We start from the raw sequence: 20,409 nt of genomic DNA on the forward strand, positions 1-20,409 counted from the left end.
ACGTCCATGCTGAACCTGCCCAATGATATCCCTATGGCTAAGGGCTGCCTGTGCCTGTTGCACTGCCTCTTTAGGCTTCCACTTCCTTCCAGTTTTAACTATGGGCGCTGCACTTCTAACAACTGGGTCCTTTGACTGGGTTAGAGTCATTTCCAGTCTAGCCTTGGCACATTTAAATTCCTCTGTCAGACTAGAAATCGGCAGCTCTAGCATGCCCTTTCCATACAGGGCCACACTGGTCAGACAGCGCGGGGCTCCAAGCCACTTTCTAATATTAGAGTTAATCAACCTTTCCATTTTTTCAACCTTCGATATGGGAACCTCGTAAACTGTCAGTGGCCACATCAGCCGAGGCAACAATCCAAACTGTAAAATTAAGATTGTCTCAGCATTACGAGATATTTCCACAACATTAATTTCATTGACTTCTGTGTTAAATAATATAGTCGAAAACCTTGAAAGGATTAATGAAACACTCAAAAGTAAAATGTGACACTGCAACTGGCTTGTGTGGAATTCCTTATTTGTTATTCACCACCATTTAAAGTTCAAGTTTATTTAAAGCCCAATATCACTGTTTACAATCTCAAAGGGCTTTACAGGCCCACAGTTATACAAAACCATATGCTAGCCTATCTCATAAGCGGTCAATTAACTGCTGCCGAAGGATGATACTATCTCTATAAGGTGCGTCCAGTGGGTCGTCTCGCATTTCCTACACAGGGGGTATCTGATCTGGAAGTGGCACGCCACGTCTCATGGCCACATTGTGCAGCGTACAGCAGGCCATTGTGATTAGACAAGCTTTCTCCGGGGTGAATAGAAGCTTTCCACCAGCGGAATCAAGGCACATCCACCTGGCCTTCAGCACTCTAATTGTGCGCTCGACCATGGAGTGAGTGCGCGCGTGTCGGTGGTTGTAAGAACGCTCCTGTCTGGTCTGCAAGCGGGGTCATGAGCCATTGAGTGAGGACATAACCTCGGTCGCCTATGTTAAATGTTTATAAAGTTGAGTTTTTATAAAGGTTACACTGGATAGTGGTTTCCATAATTACAAATCACTTACCAATCAGCCACCCATCATATTTTTTATTATTTTGGTAAGATTGCTCTCGACCAGTCGTAAAATGTTATCTTACCTAAGAGAAGAGCAAAAATAAGAAAACTTTGGTGAATCCCAGAAATCAATGAGTACTAACAAAATAAGAACAAATCGTGGATACGAACAAAAATAAGAGGAAATTTGTTTGTATATCGCTTCCTGCATGAGGCCCACTGAGAGCTCTCTTATGAATGCACAAATGATGTGAGGGAACACATCTAACGAACCAGAAACACCTGTCAAGCCAAGTGTCATTTTTGTGTGCCCTGAAATAGGGGGACTATGCATAAAAAATGTTGTAATTTCTGAATGGTGAAACCAATATGTACACAAATACCATCAAATAAAACCTTTAGAGAGAGTTCCCTCTGAATGAATTTCCCCATCCTCTTTGGTCATCATTCTTTTCTAAAATAGTGGATATCCTACTCTTGTTAGTGAAAGTGGGTCTTGCATTGCTGGCCCATTACTGTTCACACAGCCCCTCAGCTGAGAGGAGTCACCCTCTAGGTCTGTAGTCACCATTGGACTCCCCAATTAATCATTAACTTGTTACGGCTGAGAACCCTCAATAACATTCTACAGTTACAGAGAAGGATAGGCGGGATCAGCTAGAGGGGGGGGGGGGGACACAGCCAAGGTGAGCAGGATCCTGGCATATTTTTTACCAATTACTTGACAAAAGAAAGTGTCATTCCAGTAACAGCATCAGAACATATCAATTGCATTCTCCACCTTTAGCCTCTTCCTTGCACCTTTAAGAACTTGGATAAGGCAGAGAAAATCAGTCTTTGGGTTGGGAAGTTGACCATTAACCCCACTATTGATTACAGCTTTTTCCCTCATCTAACTAGCTCTCTACTACACAACAGATCCTGACTCAAAGTTCACAGTCATTGGTGGCAGAAGTATTACACCCTTGAACAAGAGGAGTCTTTTCCCTCCTCTGTACTTTTGACTTTTGAGGAGCTTTTTTCAATTTGAGCCTATTTCTTTGGACTGCCAAAAACATGGCGACATCAGGTTATGGATACTACCGCACCACAATTTTCCTGGCCATGTTTGTGGGCTACACACTGTATTACTTCAATAGGAAGACATTCTCCTTTGTGATGCCTTCTTTGATGAAAGAGATTAAGCTGGATAAAGATGACCTGGGTAAGGCCATGTCACTCATTGTCTTCCCCTCTGTTTTGTCTAGCATGTCCCTTAAGTTCTGTGGAGCTCTTGAATTACATAATGTACATTTACAATACAATATGTCACATTTAGTTTTGTTATCTACAGTTGACCCCAAACAACCAATGTCAACCATCAGTTGTTGCTTATAGTAGTATAATAATAATTATAATGTTATATAAAATTATAACAAGCATTCAGTGGGGAGTGAGAAAGTTTCCTTTTGAAGTTGATCTTGAATGTCGAAATAATTCAACATCTTATTTTACTGTTGAGTTTTACATGGTTTACTATACATATATATATATATATAAATATAATATATATATTTAATCAAGTTTCAATAATCTGAATTCCTTGCTCTATGTCTGGACTGTGTGTCCTATCTACCCCTCAGGCATGATCACCAGCAGCCAGTCTTTAGCCTATGCTATCAGCAAGTTCATTAGCGGCGTGCTGTCAGATCAGATCAGCGCTCGCTGGCTCTTCTCCATTGGCCTCTTCATGGTGGGTTGCATCAATGTGGTCTTCTCCTGGTCCTCCACTGTGATTGTCTTCTCTGGGTTGTGGTTCCTCAACGGCCTCGGCCAAGGCCTAGGCTGGCCCCCATGCGGCAGGGTGCTGCGCAAGGTAGGACCAGGAGGTAACAGGTCTGTTTGAAATAAGAAATGTCCACACAGTATATGAGGTTGACATGAAAAGTACCATTTACTGTATCCCTGTCCATTCATGTGGCACATGCCAAATCTGTTGAGTCTTATGATATGTAATTTCCTTTCTCTTGTTGTTCCTCAGTGGTTTGAGCCCTCTCAGTTTGGAACATGGTGGGCGATTCTGTCCTGTAGTATGAACCTGGCTGGGAGTTTAGGTCCCATCATCGCCACTGTGATGGCACAGACTTACAACTGGAGGACTACTCTGTCCATCTCAGGCCTGAGCTGTGTGGTGGTCTCCTTCTTCTGTCTGCTGCTGATCAGGAACGAACCCAAGGATGTGGGCCTGCCCAATATCGAGGCCGCGGCCAAGAAGGGTAAAGCAGGTGAGAGAAGAGACAACCCATGTGACCCAGTACAGGATAAATTGCTTAGTTACCGAGTTACTAATTACTTAGTTACTAAGTTCAGGTGGTTGTGTAGATGCTTTTCCTGCCTTTTATATCTCTTTTATTTACAACCTGATAGTTTTTCTGATATGAATGCACTCTCCTGACTCATTAATTTACTAGACAGACCTGGTTCAAACTTACTGTTTCTAATAGTTGTTATTAGTCTCAAGAAAGAAGGCTAGAATAGTCACTGATCTAATATGGTGTGTTTGAGATCATAAGCATCAATGATTGTATGTGTATGTGTTTAGGACTGCATGTGTTGTTGTGTCTAAGGTCAGTGACACTGTGGTAATGGACTCACACTGTACCCAGTGTGGTCCTCCTCACATGCCACTAGTGTGAACAAGACATTCATAGTGATGTGCTAGCGTAACTGAAGGCCTCTGCCCCAACCTCTGCCTCCTCTTTCCCAGGCTCCTCCTCTGATGAGAGCACTCTCAAAGAGTTCCTCCTGTCCCCCTACCTCTGGCTGCTGTCTCTAGGCTACCTTGTGGTGTTTGGGGTGAAGACGGCATGCACTGACTGGGGTCAGCTCTTCCTCATCCAGGACAAGGGCCAGTCAACACTCATGGGTATGGAAGTATAACATGTTAAATACCTCTTTGGTATGTACATGCACATGAACACGTAGTTCTGCTAGTTGGTAATAACTCCTATTGCGTGGAGTGAAATCATGTCTATTTACTGTGTGTCTGAGTTTGCTTTTCTCCACACAATTACCTGACTGCAGATATTGTTTCTCTCACAGGCAGTTCCTACATGAGTGCCCTGGAGATGGGTGGCCTTTTGGGCAGTTTAGCTGCAGGATATTTTACAGACAAGGCTGTGGCACAAGTGAGTTGACATTGATGCATACAGTACAATACAGTGCTTTACATACCACCTTTTCTACCAAGTAGAACCTCTACAAAATCTATGCAGTATTTTGACATATATATATATTTTGTGCAGCAAGGCATGCAAAGCCATGGCAACCCCCGACATTTTCTGTTGATCTCAATGATGGCTGGGATGTTTGTTTCCATGTATCTCTTCCGGGTCACTGTCACTGCAGACAGCCCTAAGGTATGGTATACACAAACTGTCATAATTAGCATTAGTCATATTTAGCAGTTTTAGTGCTGCAGCACTTAAAACATATGTGATACATCATAATTTTGAATAACTGTAAACGTTTTGGAGCATAAAAGCTCTATTTGTCTGTGTTTGGTTTCTTTATTCTTTGCCATATAAATTCAGATGTGGATCCTTGTCTTGGGGGCTGCGTTTGGCTTCTCATCTTATGGACCAATAGCCTTGTTTGGAGTGATAGCCAATGAGAGTGCTCCCTCCAACTATTGTGGGACGTCACATGCAATTGTTGCCCTGATGGCAAACAGTAAGTTAATCTCAAACCAATTGTACAATAATTGTAATATTGTGTGTTATCATATTTTGCACTCATAATTGGTCATGATATCCTGGCATAAATGATGGTTCAGACATGTTGGTCAATGATTAAAACTGTCTATCCCCGGATTAGAAACCAGCCTCAATAACCCTTCTGCATTGTTATCAGTTGGTGGCTTCCTCTCTGGACTGCCATTCAGCAAAATTGCCAAACATCACGGCTGGGAAATGGCCTTCTGGGTAGCAGAGATCACCTGTGCCGCCACCACCATCTGCTTTTTCCTGCTGCGTAATACCAGAACAAAGATGGGTCATGTCCCCAAGAAGGCTGACTGATAGTTCTATATCATAACGCTATTGCCAATGTGGAGAGAAAGTACACGTCTGTGGCCATTATCTCTTTGTGTTCTTTTACATACATTGTTACCTCCAAACCCTTTTTCATGTTTAACCCTTTCAAAAGAGCCAAACAGATGTGATAATGTACAGTGAAAGTTTCTATTAATAATCTGTACAGTATATAACATAAAAACTCAGGATAATTAATCTAAACATTGAAGCAGGCAAATGCCGAAACACGTACGTTTGACCACTGCTGCAATGCATTAAATTACTAAAAGTAATTCTAGTGAGTGTGTTTTTTTTTTCTTTATGTCCTTGTGACCCAGCAACCTAAATAAGTTTTTAGAATGAGTTGAGCATGCCATTCCCCCTCTCTGTCATCTAGAAACATGCTATTCACAAAAAAATGTAATTTGATGGTGCTTTGTTGCAATGATTCATTTAAAGTGTTTTTAATTTCAAGTACATTGGTGGGAGACATAATTCTGTATTTTTACATTGATTATTTGCACTGTTTTTGTACAGAGGAATCTGTGCTGGGTGCCACACCTCAGGTGGTGAGATGAAGTTGACTGAAGGATTATTTATTTACATTTCAACAATAATTTGAGGGAAGTGAGAAAGTGTACTGGAATGTAATACCAGATTTCTTCTTTCTTTCTGCCAACTCAATAAGTTTTCAAGCAAGGATAACATTTGTTGTGTCATACACAGGTCATCCCCATATGGGAGAAATCTGTTTTAACTAATAAAAAACATGGAATGAAATTGTTTATATTGTGGTTAATTTTGCAGTTCCTTTCAAATGTCTTAAATTGTAAAAAAACAAAACATGAAACCAGTATATGATATCTAACATATAGTAGGCTTTGTGAGACAACTAACATCTTTACATAGTGATGTTTATTCTAGAGATACGTACAAAAACAAAGTATTTACAATGTATCCCATTATTACTTATGCTTCTCATTTGCCAGTTCTTAGTTCTGAAACATCTTAACCCAAATATAATGTACTGTAGCTCCCCAGTCACAATTAACTTAATTTAATGGATTGGTTCAAAGAATGTTTGAGCACTGTTTGCCATTTCTGTTCCAGTTCATGATCCAGGTCCAAAGTTGCCAGCTTTCTCTGCAATCTCCAATGAGCTCTTCAAATTCTGATCAAAGAGTTCACACCTGAAATACAGAGCGCAAAGCATAGTTCATGATTGTACTGTATAGCCATGCATTGGCCTCAAAACTGATGGGTACTCATAGGACAGAGACAAGGGTGGATATCTGACATGTGACAGTGACTAGTTACAGTAAGGTACCTGATAGGCATCTCAAGAGAATAGAAAGGGTTCTTGAGGGCAAAGTCTGAGTAGATCTCGTAAATCTTCCTCAGAAGTGCATCAATGCCAGACTGCCGGGGGTCTGCTAGCACAATGAACTTTATACCTGATAAAAAAGAGTTAATACACAGTGAGACAAACTACAAGAGCGTCTATGGACAATTCACATACAGAACTGTAGTTGAGTTAAAATGCATGGTACATGGTTTACCAGTGAGAGTCTGAAAGCAGTGTAACTTGAAAACATCTGTCTCGAGCATCTCAATTCCTGAACTGCCAACTTCAGGGGACAGCTGTGAGCCAATAGCAAACAATCTAGGACATAGCACAAAATGTTGAGAACATTAGACGGTGTGCAGTTGAAATAGTTACTTCTTTTGAGGTGATAGATTATGGAAAAGCTCCTTTGGAGGTCTGTACTGCTTGTAGCTATAATTTATCATCACAGCAATATAACCAACATTAGCCACAAGAATGTTTGTGCAATCCAAACACCACTAATGGATAAAGGATTTGTGTTATGCTGCCGTTACTACTCTGGGACTGAGAGTACATACTTACGAATGAAACATTGAAGCTAGCATCAGTTTTTCATTAGAACTCAAGCGAGCCCTTCCAAATCGTATGGACACTGGATAGTTTGTTGAGTCTTTCAAATACTCGATGATCTCCTTGCCCTCTGCAGTATACTTCCCATTCACATCCACTCCATTGATGGATAGCAAAGCATGGCCCACTGAATGAAGAGACAGTGTTAACAACTGCTTCAGCAGACTTGAGTATACAAATACAAATATTTTTCTATAATGATTGTGCAATCTGTTTCAATTGTGAAGCTAGCTTGAAAAAGATGTTCCAGAAGAAACTTTGTGGGCTTGCAAAGTCTTATTTTGGTAGTAAAAACAGTTTAAAGATGGTTTGGACAATAGATAGATTTGCTGGGTAGTTGAAAGAAAGTGAGATAGTCTTATTGTGGACCTGGATAAAGTTAAAGATTGGTCTGTTGGTTGGTTGAATGGAGGGATGATAAGATAGTTAGATACTGTAGATAGATAGAGAGATAGAAAGAATGATAGATCTATTAGATAGATCAATAGATAGATACAGTAGGATAGATGAGAGAGGGGAGGTATAGATAGATCAAAACAATTAAGAGATTAATCAGTATGGGTTATACTGAGTGAAGCAGGAGTGACTAGGGAAAGGAAGAAGGTATAATGGCTAGGTAGTTGAAAGGTTAGATAGACATAAGGTTATATATATATATACACATACACACAGTATATGGGTTATAGTATGGGTTATACTGAGTAAAGCAGTAGTGACTAGTGAAAATGGTCTGAGGGTAGGATAGCCAGCTAGATAATATATATAATAATATATGCCATTTAGCTGATGCTTTTATCCAAAGCGACTTACATTGCAGTGAGTGCATACATTTCAATATATAAATAGATGAGAGAAGGTAAGAGGATAGACAGATAGATACAATAACACTAACATCATTACTGGTTGTAAGTAGCCTATGGGTTATACTGAGTGAAGCAGTAGTGACTTAGGGTTATAGGATGAAAGGATGATGGCTAGTAGTTGAACAAAAGTGAGAAAAAGCAAGTTTGACGTGCTGAAGCAAGCCCACTGATAATAAGTATAAGCAAGAACAATAGTAGGACTTGCTGAAGCAACGCCACTAATAATAAGTATGAGCAAGAACAATAGTTTGACTTGCTGAAGCAAGCCCACTAATAATAATAAGTATAAGCAATAACAATAGTATGAGTATGACCTAAAACTTGCTGAAGCAAGCCCACTAATGATCATTGCTCGACGAATGTGAATTGACTGTCTACCTCGAATGCCATCGCGCTGACCAAATGATACAACGACCTTCTCGTCGTGGATCTTGAGCACCAAATCTAAAGGAAAACTGAATGTTTTTTCTGCCTCTGCTCTCGGGACATAATTGTCATATTGGTAAATTAATCCACCAGCCTTATTTACTACGTAAACACTGAATATCGCCATCTTTGAACTGTTCCGCACATCTGACTTCCTGTCAATATTGTCACGTGACGGGAACTATTTCAAATAGTGTTGAATAAATAAAAGCAATTTTACAGACGTTCTTCTCTACTACACTAAGTGCATCATCACGTCCTGAGATTTGTTTGGCTAATGATAAAATGATGAACGAGCAAAACTGAAATAACAAAAACTAAATTTCCCAGGGGTTGTAGCAAACTCCGGACCTACGGGGTTGTCTTGTCGGCTTTTGCGCGGAGTGAATTTTCTTTGACACGGAACAGTAAAGCATCATGGTGAGGCTTTCAGGATTTTCATTAAGTTATACTGCTAAGAAGTAATGAATCTCGTAAAAGTGCCGATTCTGTAGGGATGTGAATTTACAGTTTATACATTTTCTTGCTCAGACAGCAGCATCCTTAGTGTAATTCGTGATGGAACCGGACCTTATCCAGTTAGTTACCTAGCTAGCTACCCATGCATGCTTGGTAACATACCATCATAGCATACAAGTGTGAACTGTGTGAAAACGTGTTCTTTATTTGAAGGAGAAGACAAACTACTTCTTACTTTTAGCTATTTATTTATATGTCAAAATTCTAGGCTTGTACAAGGACCACTTTTGGCGAAGAAAATCACAGTCAGCAAGCTGTTAATCTGTAACCAACCCTCCAAAAATGGATACATTCAAAATGTCACACAAAGCATTTACGGTAAAACAAAGTGATTGTGATTGGCTATTTGGTTGGGGAGGAGCCGCGGTTTAGACTTGGCTCTTCCCTCGTTGGTGCTTAGGCTGGTCCCAGCCCCCGACACTCGATCCATTCCAGGTAGAGATATCGCCGGTCCGTTCCCTCTTGGGAACGAGTTGACCTGCTGAAGAAAACATATACCTACTCTGATTTGTCCTTTCCTAGCCTAGTATTTTTCCATTACATCATTCTTGCGTTATGCGTGTGTTGCAACATCCATCTTGATGACCTGACCCTAACCTCTCCATGTATTAATCCAACGTACCATGGGACTAATGCTTGATTCATCTCTCATTTATCAACAGGCCATCACATTAGTAAATTTAGCACACTGCAGTAATGTATTTTATATAGCAATAATAAACTGTTTTTTATAATAATGATTTCCAACACTTCTCAATCAAGAGTTAATGATTACCAAACAAATGTTCCCTGAATCAGATGATTAAAAAAACAAGTTAAATCAATTGATTTGCACATGGAGCATCAAATACAATTATTTTAATCACCCTAAATAAAGAACTGAATAGCTTTATTTACTCATCTGCTATTGAGCATTATAATGCAACTGTTTTTATAAAAAATAATTTCTAACAACTGCAGCCCCTTATCTCCATCAGTGGCGGCTGGTGCCGTTCAAGATTAGGAAGGACATTTTGGGGGCTTTATTCACACATCGATAGGTTTAGGCTATTACATAACCAGCCCGGCCATCATGATACTAGAATTTTCCCATCCTATACCCATCATGAGGTTGCTACAACCTAGCCTACACATGGACATTTATAACGCAGGTGCACAGGAGGAGAGAGAGATTGGCGTTATCAAGGTGATAGTGACGCATTCAATACCGCCTTGCACTCTGCTGTGTCTTGCTGAACTAATCATCCGGTTCACTTTCATAGCAGCCACATACAGCATAATCACTTTGCTTGTTATCTAATTCCCTCTCATCCACGCACTCTTCTCCTCTCACCTTTTCCCTTCGCCTGGGAACTTAAGTGCACAACAGCTGTCTATAAAACCGAGCGCAAAAACCTCTCCAATACTACTCTTGCAATAGCCGTTACAGAACATACACCGTTGTCACCATATTAACAATAGTTAAGAAACTGAGAACTAACAGGCATAATCTACAATTCCAATCTATGTTTACAATCACGGAAACAGCAAATGGTTACACTGGCGGAAAATCCTAAACAATCTATTTCACCGTAGCTTTGTCAAAACTGATCAGTTTAATTTCGTAAAGGTCCCATCTGTATGGGAAGACCCATCATTCACCCAAGTTAGGAGAACACCCAAGGCTATTCTCCTAAATGGGGAAATAAATGGACCCATGAAGAAAAATAAAATGGCACCCCAAATGACTTTTACCATATACCTTCATTTAATACTTGAACTGCGACCACAAACCTTTTTAAAATACAGGTGCTCTGTGTTTGAATGGATTTTTTTTCACCCTGCTCCATAGGTTTTGATGCAATTCCATTTCAAATCTTGCTCCCAGTGTGGCATTTGTTCCGGGTTATTGGGTATTATGACATCTGACCCTTCCTTCTTATTACTGCATGTAGGCAATCTTCTTTCAAAGGAACATCTTTGATGTAAGCTTATAACTACATCAATAACTACATCAATATGTTTCAGTGTTGTTGACCATCCCCTCCTGTTTTCACAGCCTCCTAAAAAGGACGATAAGAAGAAGGATTCAGGGAAGTCCAAAAAGGACAAGGACCCAGCCAACAAATCTGGAGGCAAAGCCAAGAAGAAGGTATGTCTGTCCATTTATATAGAAGAAGGTATGTCTGTCCATTTATATAGCAAAATGTGAACATTTACATTCTGGTCGAATCATGCACATTATTCTAGGATTGAACTTGCAAAGCAACCTCATTTGGTCTCAGTCTGGAGCCATTGGCTAACAGACAAACGGCACATTATTGGAATTTAACAATCTTATTTAGAACCTCCATTTTTGTTTCTTCTGAGTAGAAGTAGTCCAAGGGAAAGGTGAGGGACAAGCTCAACAACCTGGTCCTCTTCGACAAGGCCACCTATGACAAGCTGTACAAGGAAGTGCCCAACTACAAGCTCATCACACCCGCAGTTGTGTCTGAGAGGCTGAAGATCCGGGGTTCTCTGGCCAGGAATGCACTCCAGGAACTGCTCAACAAAGGTGAACCCAGAAGCCTATTTGATTTTAAGTGTTGAACTTGGGAGACAGTAGGTCACATGAAATTTCATCAGAATTAGTAAACCGGTGTTTCTGGTTCATCAGGTGTGTTCCGTCACATCATTTGTGCAGTCATAAAAGAGCTCTCAATGTCTAGTGATGATTCTCGGCTTTGCATTTGCCTTTGGAGTCTGGTAGAGTCTGGTATCTGTCAACATGAGGACCAAAGAGATGTTGGTGAAAGTCAGGGAAGCCATTATGAGGCTGAAATATCAGAAAAAAACAAATCAGAAACATAGCTAAAACCTTAAACATACCAAAATCAACAGTTTGGAACATCATTCAAAAGACACTGGAGCACTGGTGATCTTAGCAATCACAAACGGGCTGGTAGGCCAAGGAAGACTTCTACAGTGGATGACCGAAGAATGCTCTCCATAATTTAGAAAACCCCCAAAACAACTGTCCCACAGATCAGGAACATCCTCCAGGAGTTAGACGTGAAGAGTCTACCATCTACAGAATACGTCACCAGCCAAACTACAGAGGCTTCACTTCAAGGTGCAAACCGCTAGTTATCCTCAAAAAGAATGGTCAGGTTGCTAAAAGGTACCTTGAAAGTCTGCAGAGGTCTGGAAAAAGGTCTTGTGGACAGATGATATGAATATTATTATGTACCAGAGTGCAAGTGGAAAGTTTGGAGAAAATCTGCCTAAGATTTACACCATACCACCTCATCTGTGAAACATGGTGGAGGGGGTGTTATAGTTTGTATAGCTGGCATTGAACTGGCTAACTTGTCTTAATTGATGATGTAATTGCTGATGGCAGCAGCAGAATGTATTGTGAAGTGTACAGAAACATCTTGCCTACTAGAGTGTAAATGGCTTCAAATTCATTGGATGGCGCTTCATAATAAGTCAGTGACCCAAAATGTACTACTAAGGAGTTTTTCAGGGCCAAAAAGTGTAAAGATTGTGACTAGCCAAGTCAATATTTGGATATTTTAAATCCTGATTATGAGATTTTAGGCAAAAATGCCTAAAAACAAACAACAACTGAAGATGGCTGCACTACAGGCCTGACAGAGCGTCACCAGAGAATATACCCAGCGTCCGGAGGGGTCAATGGGTCACAGACTTCAGGCATGCAAAGGATTGTCAACCAAATACTAAACATGAGTGCTTAATTTGGACATTATATGAATCTGTCTCATTACTTATGGTGCCCTGAAATAGTGACTATGTATAGAAAGTGATGTCATTTATAAATGGTGAAACCAATATGTACATAAATAAAAGCTGATAATCTCTACCTCATAGTAATTGTTTGTCTTGAGACAAAAGAAGAAAAAATGCTTCACTGTCCAATTACTTACGCAGGGCACTGTACTACTAACCACTAATTTCAGACTGAAATCCTATTTGATTTGACAGTTGTTTTTTTGTTAGTACCTGATTTTTAAGGGTTCCGAGCCCTAATTGATCTGAAAGGTACTTATAGCAGAGGTTTATACCAGTTGGGCTTCATCGTACATGTGGGATGCCGTTTTGCAAAATTATGATATTGCATGTTGAGCACCGTGATCGTGTTACTTAGTGGCTGCTGATATGGGAGTGTCTTCAAATTACCATAGGCTTACGCTACAGCAGGGGTCTCAAACTCGCATTTTGTGGCCCCCTACTTGACATCAAAGTTTAGTGTTAGTGCGGCCCGCGCGTTTTTCTCACACGCACCTTTTTGCCGAGTCGTTGCCCTGGGCGTTTAATATTTTTTTTATCACTTATGGGCTACCATAGCTCAGGCTCGTGACAGCTTCTGGTGGTGTTTTTGACAAGTTAGCCAACGCGAATTAGCAACGTTAGTCACTTGAACTTGAAGACTTCACTTGAACTTAAACACCTGAGAGAGAACACGATTGATAAATTTACATTTTTGTCACCCAGCCCCAGTCATGTCTTTCTCAAAACCTGCCGTGAAGAGAAAGGTTGGCGACGAGCACAGACAATTTCAGGAAAAATGGGAGACGGAATATTTTTTCGTTGAGCACAGGGGCACCCCGACGTGTCTTATATGCACAGAGAAAGTTTCGGTGCACAAGGAATACAACATCAGACGTCATTACTCAACTAGACATACTGAGGAGTATGCAAAATACCAGGGAGATGAGAGAGAGGACCGGGTCGCCAATTTGAAAACATGTCTACTGAGGCAACAAGATTTTTTCAAGAAAGCAAGCAAAGAGAGTGATGCGGCAGTCGAAGCTAGCTACGTGGTGAGTGAGATGATTGCTAAGGCGGGAAAGCCATTCAAAGACGGCGAGTTCATCAAAAAGTGCATGTTACAGGCTGCAAGTATAGTCTGTCAGGAAAAGAAGGGTCAGTTTAGCAACATCAGCCTTTCAGCCAACACAGTGGCAGAGCGCATTGTTGACCTGTCAGGTAACATATACAATCAACTGCGTGAGAAAGCCAAACATTTCCGTGCATACTCAGTCGCTCTTGATGAGAGCACAGACATCACTGACACTGCGCAGCTCGCAATGTATGTCCGTGGTGTTGACGACAATTTTGAAGTGATGGAGGAGTTGCTCACAGTGACTCCAATGCATGGCCAGACCACCGCTCAGGAGATATTCCGCCAGCTGTGTGATGCCATTGTGGATGCCGGTTTACCATGGAAGAGGTTTGCTGGAATAACAACCGACGGAGCGCCATCAATGACAGGGAGGAGAAGTGGACTGGTGGCACTTGTTCAAAGAAAACTGGAAGAGGAGGATGTGGAGGAGGCCATTGCTCTGCACTGCATTATCCATCAGCAGGCCCTTTGCAGCAAATGCCTGAAGTTTGACAATGTGATGTCTGTCGTTGTGAAATGCATCAACCATATCAGATCCAGGGGCTTAAAGAGTCAGCATATGAGGATGTGCTCTACTTCACCGAGGTACGTTGGCTCAGCAGGGGAAACGTCTTGAAGAGGTTTTTTGAGTTGAGAGCAGAAGTGAAAGCCTTCATGGAGAAGGATGGGATGGCTGTTCCTGTGCTAAGTGATCCCAAATGGCTCATGGACTTAGCTTTTCTTGTTGACATCACACAGGAGCTGAATGTACTGAACAAGAATTTACAAGGCCAGGGGCAGCTTGTCAGTGCTGCCTATGACAACGTCAGAGCATTCTCCACAAAACTTGTGTTATGGAAAGCCCAGCTCTCTCAGACAAACCTCTACCATTTCCCAGCATGCAAGGCACTCATGGATGCGGGCACACCATTCAGTGGTGAGAAGTATGCTGATGCCATTGTAAAGCTACAGGAGGAATTTGATCACAGGTTTGCAGACTTCAAGACACACAGAGCCAAATTTTTGCTTACCCCTTCTCCTTCGATGTGCAAGATGCCCCTCCTGTGCTTCAAATGGAGCTAATTGACCTGCAGTGCAATTCTGAACTCAAAGCCAAGTTCAGGGAGGTGAGTGGAAAAGCAGACAAGCTTGGACAATTTTTGAGAGAATTGCCCCCCACCTTCCCTGAGCTTTCCAGGATGTTCAAGCGGACCATGTGCCTTTTTGGGAGCACATATCTGTGTGAAAAGCTCTTCTCTACCATGAACTTTAACAAGTCAAAGTACAGGTCCAAACTTAGTGATGAGCATCTTCAAGCCATATTGAGGGTCTCAATTGCTTCCTCCCTCAAGCCAAATGTGGCTCAGCTATGTAAGAGGAAGCGCTGCCAGGTCTCTGGCAGCAAGGAGTAGGTAAGAGAAGCCTATGTTCTAATAAATATTGAGAAGATTGGATCAGTTGTACTTTTTTTTGGAATACTTGAAACCCTTTTTTTGTGGAATAATTGATGCGGCCCAGCCTCACCCAGACTCTACCTCCAGCGGCCCCCAGGTAAATTGAGTTTGAGACCCTTGCGCTACAGTCATTACCAAATCCCGCAAGATTTGATTACACAGTTTGCAGCGCACGTTGGTACGAGTACTCTACTTTGGCCAATTGAAAGGTATGAGCAGGCAAACTTCACACAGCTGTACTACCGGGACTCATAACTGAATTATTCTGCTGGTTTTGTCTTCTCCGCTGTGGAAATAAAAATCATGCAAATGGAGAACAGTCATGTAAGAAGAGCCTAGCTGAAAGTCCAGCTAAAAGTACTGTACATCATAAACCTTGTCACTTTTGTAGACAGGCGGCACCAGAAGTTACGATTGCTACCAGACAAGTGGGTAGGGACGTCGGCTAACGAATGGTAACTGGAGTATTTAGGCTAAAGTCAACCAAGTTTGCCACTGCCAGCAAAGTAATAAGCGCCCTTGCCTGAATTAGCTGCAGCTGCAGTGATTGTAACTGCCCTATGTATCCAAAGATGACGGTGTTTCACGTTTTATTTACTTTCTGTGGTTTGACAGCAAGCTGGCTGTAGCAGTACTTTAATTTGCTAACTTTAGCCTGCCATTATCCTCTTTGCTATAACCATGTTGTCATCAGTGATCTAACAAGATTTTACAAGTGTTATGAGTGTCGCCCCAACATTGCGTTCACCCAATCAGAGAGATATATTATGCATTGCGTCATTAAAAACCTACTTTAATCCCATGGTAATTCCAATATGTGTACAAAAAGAGGGTTATTGAGCAGTTGTGAAAAAATAACCAATGATTTTGCACCCCTCTAGGAACAATCATATTGGTGTCCAAACACAGAGCACAGTTGATCTACACACGTAACACCAAGGGTGGAGATGAGGAGGCAGCTGCTGCTGCCCTGGTTCCTGTGAAGGAAGCATAAACGTCAAGGTATTTTGTTACAAAGTTAGTTTCCAGGCAGATTTATACTTCTAGCATAACAGGCTCCACGCATATTATATTGCAGATGCTAGCAGATGGGACTGCGCACATCCCTGAAAAGTATGTGCTGACAATTTCTGCATGGCTGCACCCGTGTTTAACACGTCGAGCCCGGTGACATGAGGCGGCAATGCATCAGTTTGAATTTCGTGTCTCCCCAGTTTTGTGCCCCAATCATTTAGATAAATCTGAAATGTCTTTTGTCAAGTCATTTTATCCGCTCTCAAGATCCCCTTGATACCCCACGTCTCCAAAACAACAGATTGATTGGCTTAGACTGAACTGCCAGTCTGATTTGAGTGTAAGATGCGCCACTGATTGAATGAAATCCAGGTGCCTGGGTATTGTCAGGTCGTCAGCAACATAGTTTGAGTTAATAAATCTACCTACCTACCTACAGAACTAGCCAGCTAACTATAACCTATATATTTTTGTATATGTTAGAGCAGGGGTCGGCAACCTTCGGCACGCTGGCGATAAGCGCGCGCGAGAGGATTATTATTATTTATTTATTTATTTTATTTAAGAAATGTTCACGTGCCCTCTCAGCTGCATGCCAAATCACCTCTTGAACACCCATTGGCTGTTGCGCGGTGTGTCTTAATTAGTTTGATTTACGGTATGGCCTCTCGCTCCCATTTTCCACAAGAATCGCAGTGCATCGGTTCAGGTTCGGTAGACGATGGCGATCCCGCTAGCTTAGAAAGCTAAAATAAAGGTTCGGGCATTCCAGCCCTCATGGACAGAACAATGCAGTTTTGTTTTTCAGAAGGACCGTGCTGTGTGTACTTTATGTTTTCAAAATGTTGTTTGGGGAACGTTGAGTGTTAAGCGCCATTTTGAGAAAAGCACGAGAAAACATTCAAAGATCAGGCAGACATGGCAGAATCCGTCAAACGTGCCATGTCCAGTTATGGGAAGCAAGCCAACACCCTCAAAGTCTTTGCCACTGCTTAAAACCATGCGACTGAAGCAAGCTATTGCATTGCGAAACGCGGAAAGCTATGCACTGGCTTTGCTGACTGTCTTCGGGTCAACGTACCTCTGTGAACAGATATTCTTGCACTTGAAGGCAGTGCTCAGCCCCTTCAGCAGTGGTTTGACAATTGACCACTCTGAAGCATGTGTGCAACATAAAGTGACTAAATACAACCCCCAGATAATGGCGATCAGCAAAGGAAAGCAGGGCCAGGGATCACACTGACTGGTAAGCATCTGTTTATTTGTAGTACACATGGGTTTGCATATGTAGCTGTTTGTCCATCTCTTTTTTCCCCAACTCAGATATGGATGTTTTCATGAGGATGGCAGCATTCTTGTATAGTACTGGTATTTCTGTTTGATACACTTTAGTCTCCCTGTTTGACATTTGCTCCCAATGCAATACTTTGCAAACGGGTTACTGAAAGCGGTGTGGGGGTCCGTGCATATAATTTGTAACCCCATGGGACGACGAAGTATTAGTTAAGTTTATTGCTGATGAACCAGACGAGTGGGAGGTTGTTGGGATTAATGACCTAAAATGATCATTAGTGTCCTGATTTGAGAGAAAAATGTTTATTTAAAATGTTGTTGCTATGCATGTAGCCTATATGGATGGAATAAAATTCCAGGTCTGTTGGAAATGTTTTTTGATGTGGTGTCATAATTAAACTTAATATTGATATGGCACACTAATTAACGAGAACATTTCAAACTGGCAGTTAATGTCAAAAAGGTTGCCGACCCCTGTGTTAGAGTATAATAGTTTGAATCGTTCATTTGCAAATTCGTTGAAATGTGCTTGCTCTCTGTCAAGTGGCACAGTAGCCCGCTCTCCGATGGCAAGACAGCAGTCTATGGCTGCAAACACATTGTATGATCAATTATCCGACCTGTGTTATGACCAAGCTCAAATCAGGGGGTCTTTCTGTTCGTTTTTTTGCTCAAATAGTTGTGCCCCCTCAGAAATGTCATGTGCCCCTTAGTTACTTTCTCCTGGCGCCGCCTGTAACACATGGATGTATGCACAATAAAACAATCTGGTGGGGAAATACAGTCCACTTCTATAAACAGCCCCACAGATGCATAATTACAAGTCTTGTACCCCATTTGATGTACATTATTTGCAATACGTTAACAGGCAAGTTGGAGAACCTCTGTTATGACTTCTATCTAAAATGAATTTCTGTTCTCTTTTCCAGATTATGCTGTTGTGATTTCTGCTGTCAGCTGTGTAATGTTAGGTGAATAAAAACTAGAAAAGACACGTTTGGACATTTCCTGGGTTTTCTTCTCATTTTACTGCTTCTCTGGTTGTTTATGCCCTCAGTTGAACACAATGAGATATGCTGGATGATCTATGAATTTGTAAATCTTGTGGACCTTTGAAGAATAGTTGAATCCTACAGCTGAAGAATCACTATGTGCATTTTTCATTTACAGTGCCATTACTGATTTTGTATCATCAATTTACTGAGTTCTTAACATACATGGAAATATGAAGTACATGTTGTATAGTCTATCAAAAGTCTGGATGATTCATATTGACTACATGACTCGGTATAACCAAATATTCGTTACTCGATATAACCAAATATTTCAATAAATGGTTATTTGGCTGTAGATTTCACTGTTGTAACATTGGTTATCAAATCCAGCTCCAATGTGGCCCTTAATCAGCTACATGTTTTGGATTGCAGTTTTTCTATAGGTTCCACATATGTGTCGGCACCCTACAGTCTCTTTAGAAGAAACAACAGTTGTCTCTATGAAAGCACAAAGCAAAATAGTCAGTAGTTTGCAGGTGCAATGGTGCAGCTTCTTTATTGTAGACAGATACAGTAACAATTTACCCACATGTTTGTCTTATGTCTTAGTAATGATGAGCACTGAGTAGTACTGCATGCTTTTCATATTACTTACCGTGTCCTTGCACTTTATTGAATTACTCATTATTGACTTTTTTTTACATAGATATAAATATTTAAAAAAATGTCTACTGTGTTGAGGCTTGTTAATAATAGACTTGCCTAGTGAGCACCCTTCTGTTTACCGGTGACCTGCATGGATTTGTTGCTACTCTATGCGTCTACAATAAACTGCACTACTGCAAACCTTAGTCCTTTAGTTCTTTCTTGCTTCTATCTGCTCCCCCCTGACTTGCGCCTCAACTTCACTGTGGCCTATTTCATTCTAAACTTCTAACCTGCAAAATACCAACCCCATCATTGACTGTTGGTTGTTTTGCAGACTTGCCCTCACATCATTGGCTGTTGGTTGTTTTGCAGACTTGCCCTCACATCATTGGCTGTTGGTTGTTTTGCAGACTTGCCCTCACATCATTGGCTGTTGGTTGTTTTGCAGACTTGCCCTCACATCATTGGCTGTTGGTTGTTTTGCAGACTTGCCCTCACATCATTGGCTGTTGGTTGTTTTGCAGACTTGCCCTCACATCATTGGCTGTTGGTTGTTTTGCAGACTTGCCCTCACATCAAAACAGTTTGAAGATGTAATCAACCCAGTGAGAGAGGGTGGGGAGCATGGAGCGTAGCCTGAAGAACAATGGTGTGAAGTACTGCGGGTATTACCAAAGCCTCTTTATTACACTGTCAAAGTGGTGCGTTTGGGACTGAAGACAAGCACTCAGGCGAGCAAAGGTGCCCAGTGGGAGGCACCCAGCCGTGGATGTGTTTACACTTAATTTGGTGTGTTGTGTTCAATTATTATCAATGCTTCCATTTCTAATGAGTCTCCAACCCTACGTGTTTGCTTTCATTTGAACAGTTGTTGATTTTGCCACCCAGTAAGTTCAACAGGATATCTTGACTCTGTAATCTTGTTTCCATACAAGGTAAATTGTTTCAGATGCTTCTCTGCAGTAGTTGGCTGTGGTCCGAATCTTTACGTATGCACTTATTCACTCCTTATTTAATGGCTTAGTGTAGGAACTGTAGTATAATTGTCTCTCTATCCCATGCTTGAATATCTATGAGGGGGAGCAGACTATAGTGCACACTTTTGGCAGAATGGAGTATTGAAGCGGGAGCCATCTATAGACCCACAGGCAACTGAAGGTTATGAGTTATTGACAAAAAATGCCATGAAATGAAACAACTGTCTGTAGTGTCCCTCAGCTTAGAGGGGCTTGGGCTGGGGGCGTGTGAGACACAGGGTAGCG

At 41.4% G+C, this 20,409-nt stretch overlaps 3 protein-coding genes across 4 annotated transcripts; 2 read left to right on the forward strand and 1 right to left on the reverse strand.

Annotated features, from left to right (window-relative positions):
* Window positions 1–2,112: 2,112 nt before the first annotated feature.
* slc37a4a (solute carrier family 37 member 4a) lies at window positions 2,113–5,114 on the forward strand (the record flags this gene model as incomplete). Of its 2 annotated transcripts, none has more annotated exons than XM_083696424.1 (8): window positions 2,113–2,260; window positions 2,679–2,911; window positions 3,077–3,320; window positions 3,803–3,961; window positions 4,138–4,223; window positions 4,341–4,472; window positions 4,629–4,767; window positions 4,948–5,114. In XM_083696424.1, the coding sequence occupies 8 exons, from the start codon at window positions 2,113–2,115 to the stop codon at window positions 5,112–5,114; spliced, it is 1,308 nt and encodes a 435-aa protein (XP_083552550.1). The 2 variants fall into 2 exon arrangements, with proteins under 2 accessions (XP_083552550.1, XP_083552551.1); XM_083696425.1 differs by having other exon boundaries at window positions 4,341–4,454.
* An 891-nt stretch (window positions 5,115–6,005) lies between these two features.
* On the reverse strand, window positions 6,006–8,488 carry trappc4 (trafficking protein particle complex subunit 4). Its single transcript, XM_083694815.1, has 5 exons — window positions 8,307–8,488; window positions 7,018–7,192; window positions 6,668–6,771; window positions 6,436–6,562; window positions 6,006–6,298 (listed from the first exon to the last, which is right to left on the reverse strand). The coding sequence occupies exons 1-5, from the start codon at window positions 8,479–8,481 to the stop codon at window positions 6,220–6,222; spliced, it is 660 nt and encodes a 219-aa protein (XP_083550941.1). The 5' UTR covers window positions 8,482–8,488; the 3' UTR covers window positions 6,006–6,219.
* Window positions 8,489–8,633: 145 nt separating this feature from the next.
* Window positions 8,634–19,133, forward strand: LOC310822284 (small ribosomal subunit protein eS25-like). The gene is made up of 5 exons (XM_083694630.1): window positions 8,634–8,774; window positions 10,912–11,004; window positions 11,232–11,409; window positions 16,079–16,199; window positions 18,434–19,133. The coding sequence occupies exons 1-4, from the start codon at window positions 8,772–8,774 to the stop codon at window positions 16,189–16,191; spliced, it is 387 nt and encodes a 128-aa protein (XP_083550756.1). The 5' UTR covers window positions 8,634–8,771; the 3' UTR covers window positions 16,192–16,199; window positions 18,434–19,133.
* The last annotated feature ends 1,276 nt before the right edge of the window (window positions 19,134–20,409 follow it).

Source organism: Argentina silus (genome assembly GCF_951799395.1).
Source record: "Argentina silus genome assembly, chromosome: X".
NCBI classification, from domain to species: Eukaryota; Metazoa; Chordata; class Actinopteri; order Argentiniformes; family Argentinidae; genus Argentina; species Argentina silus.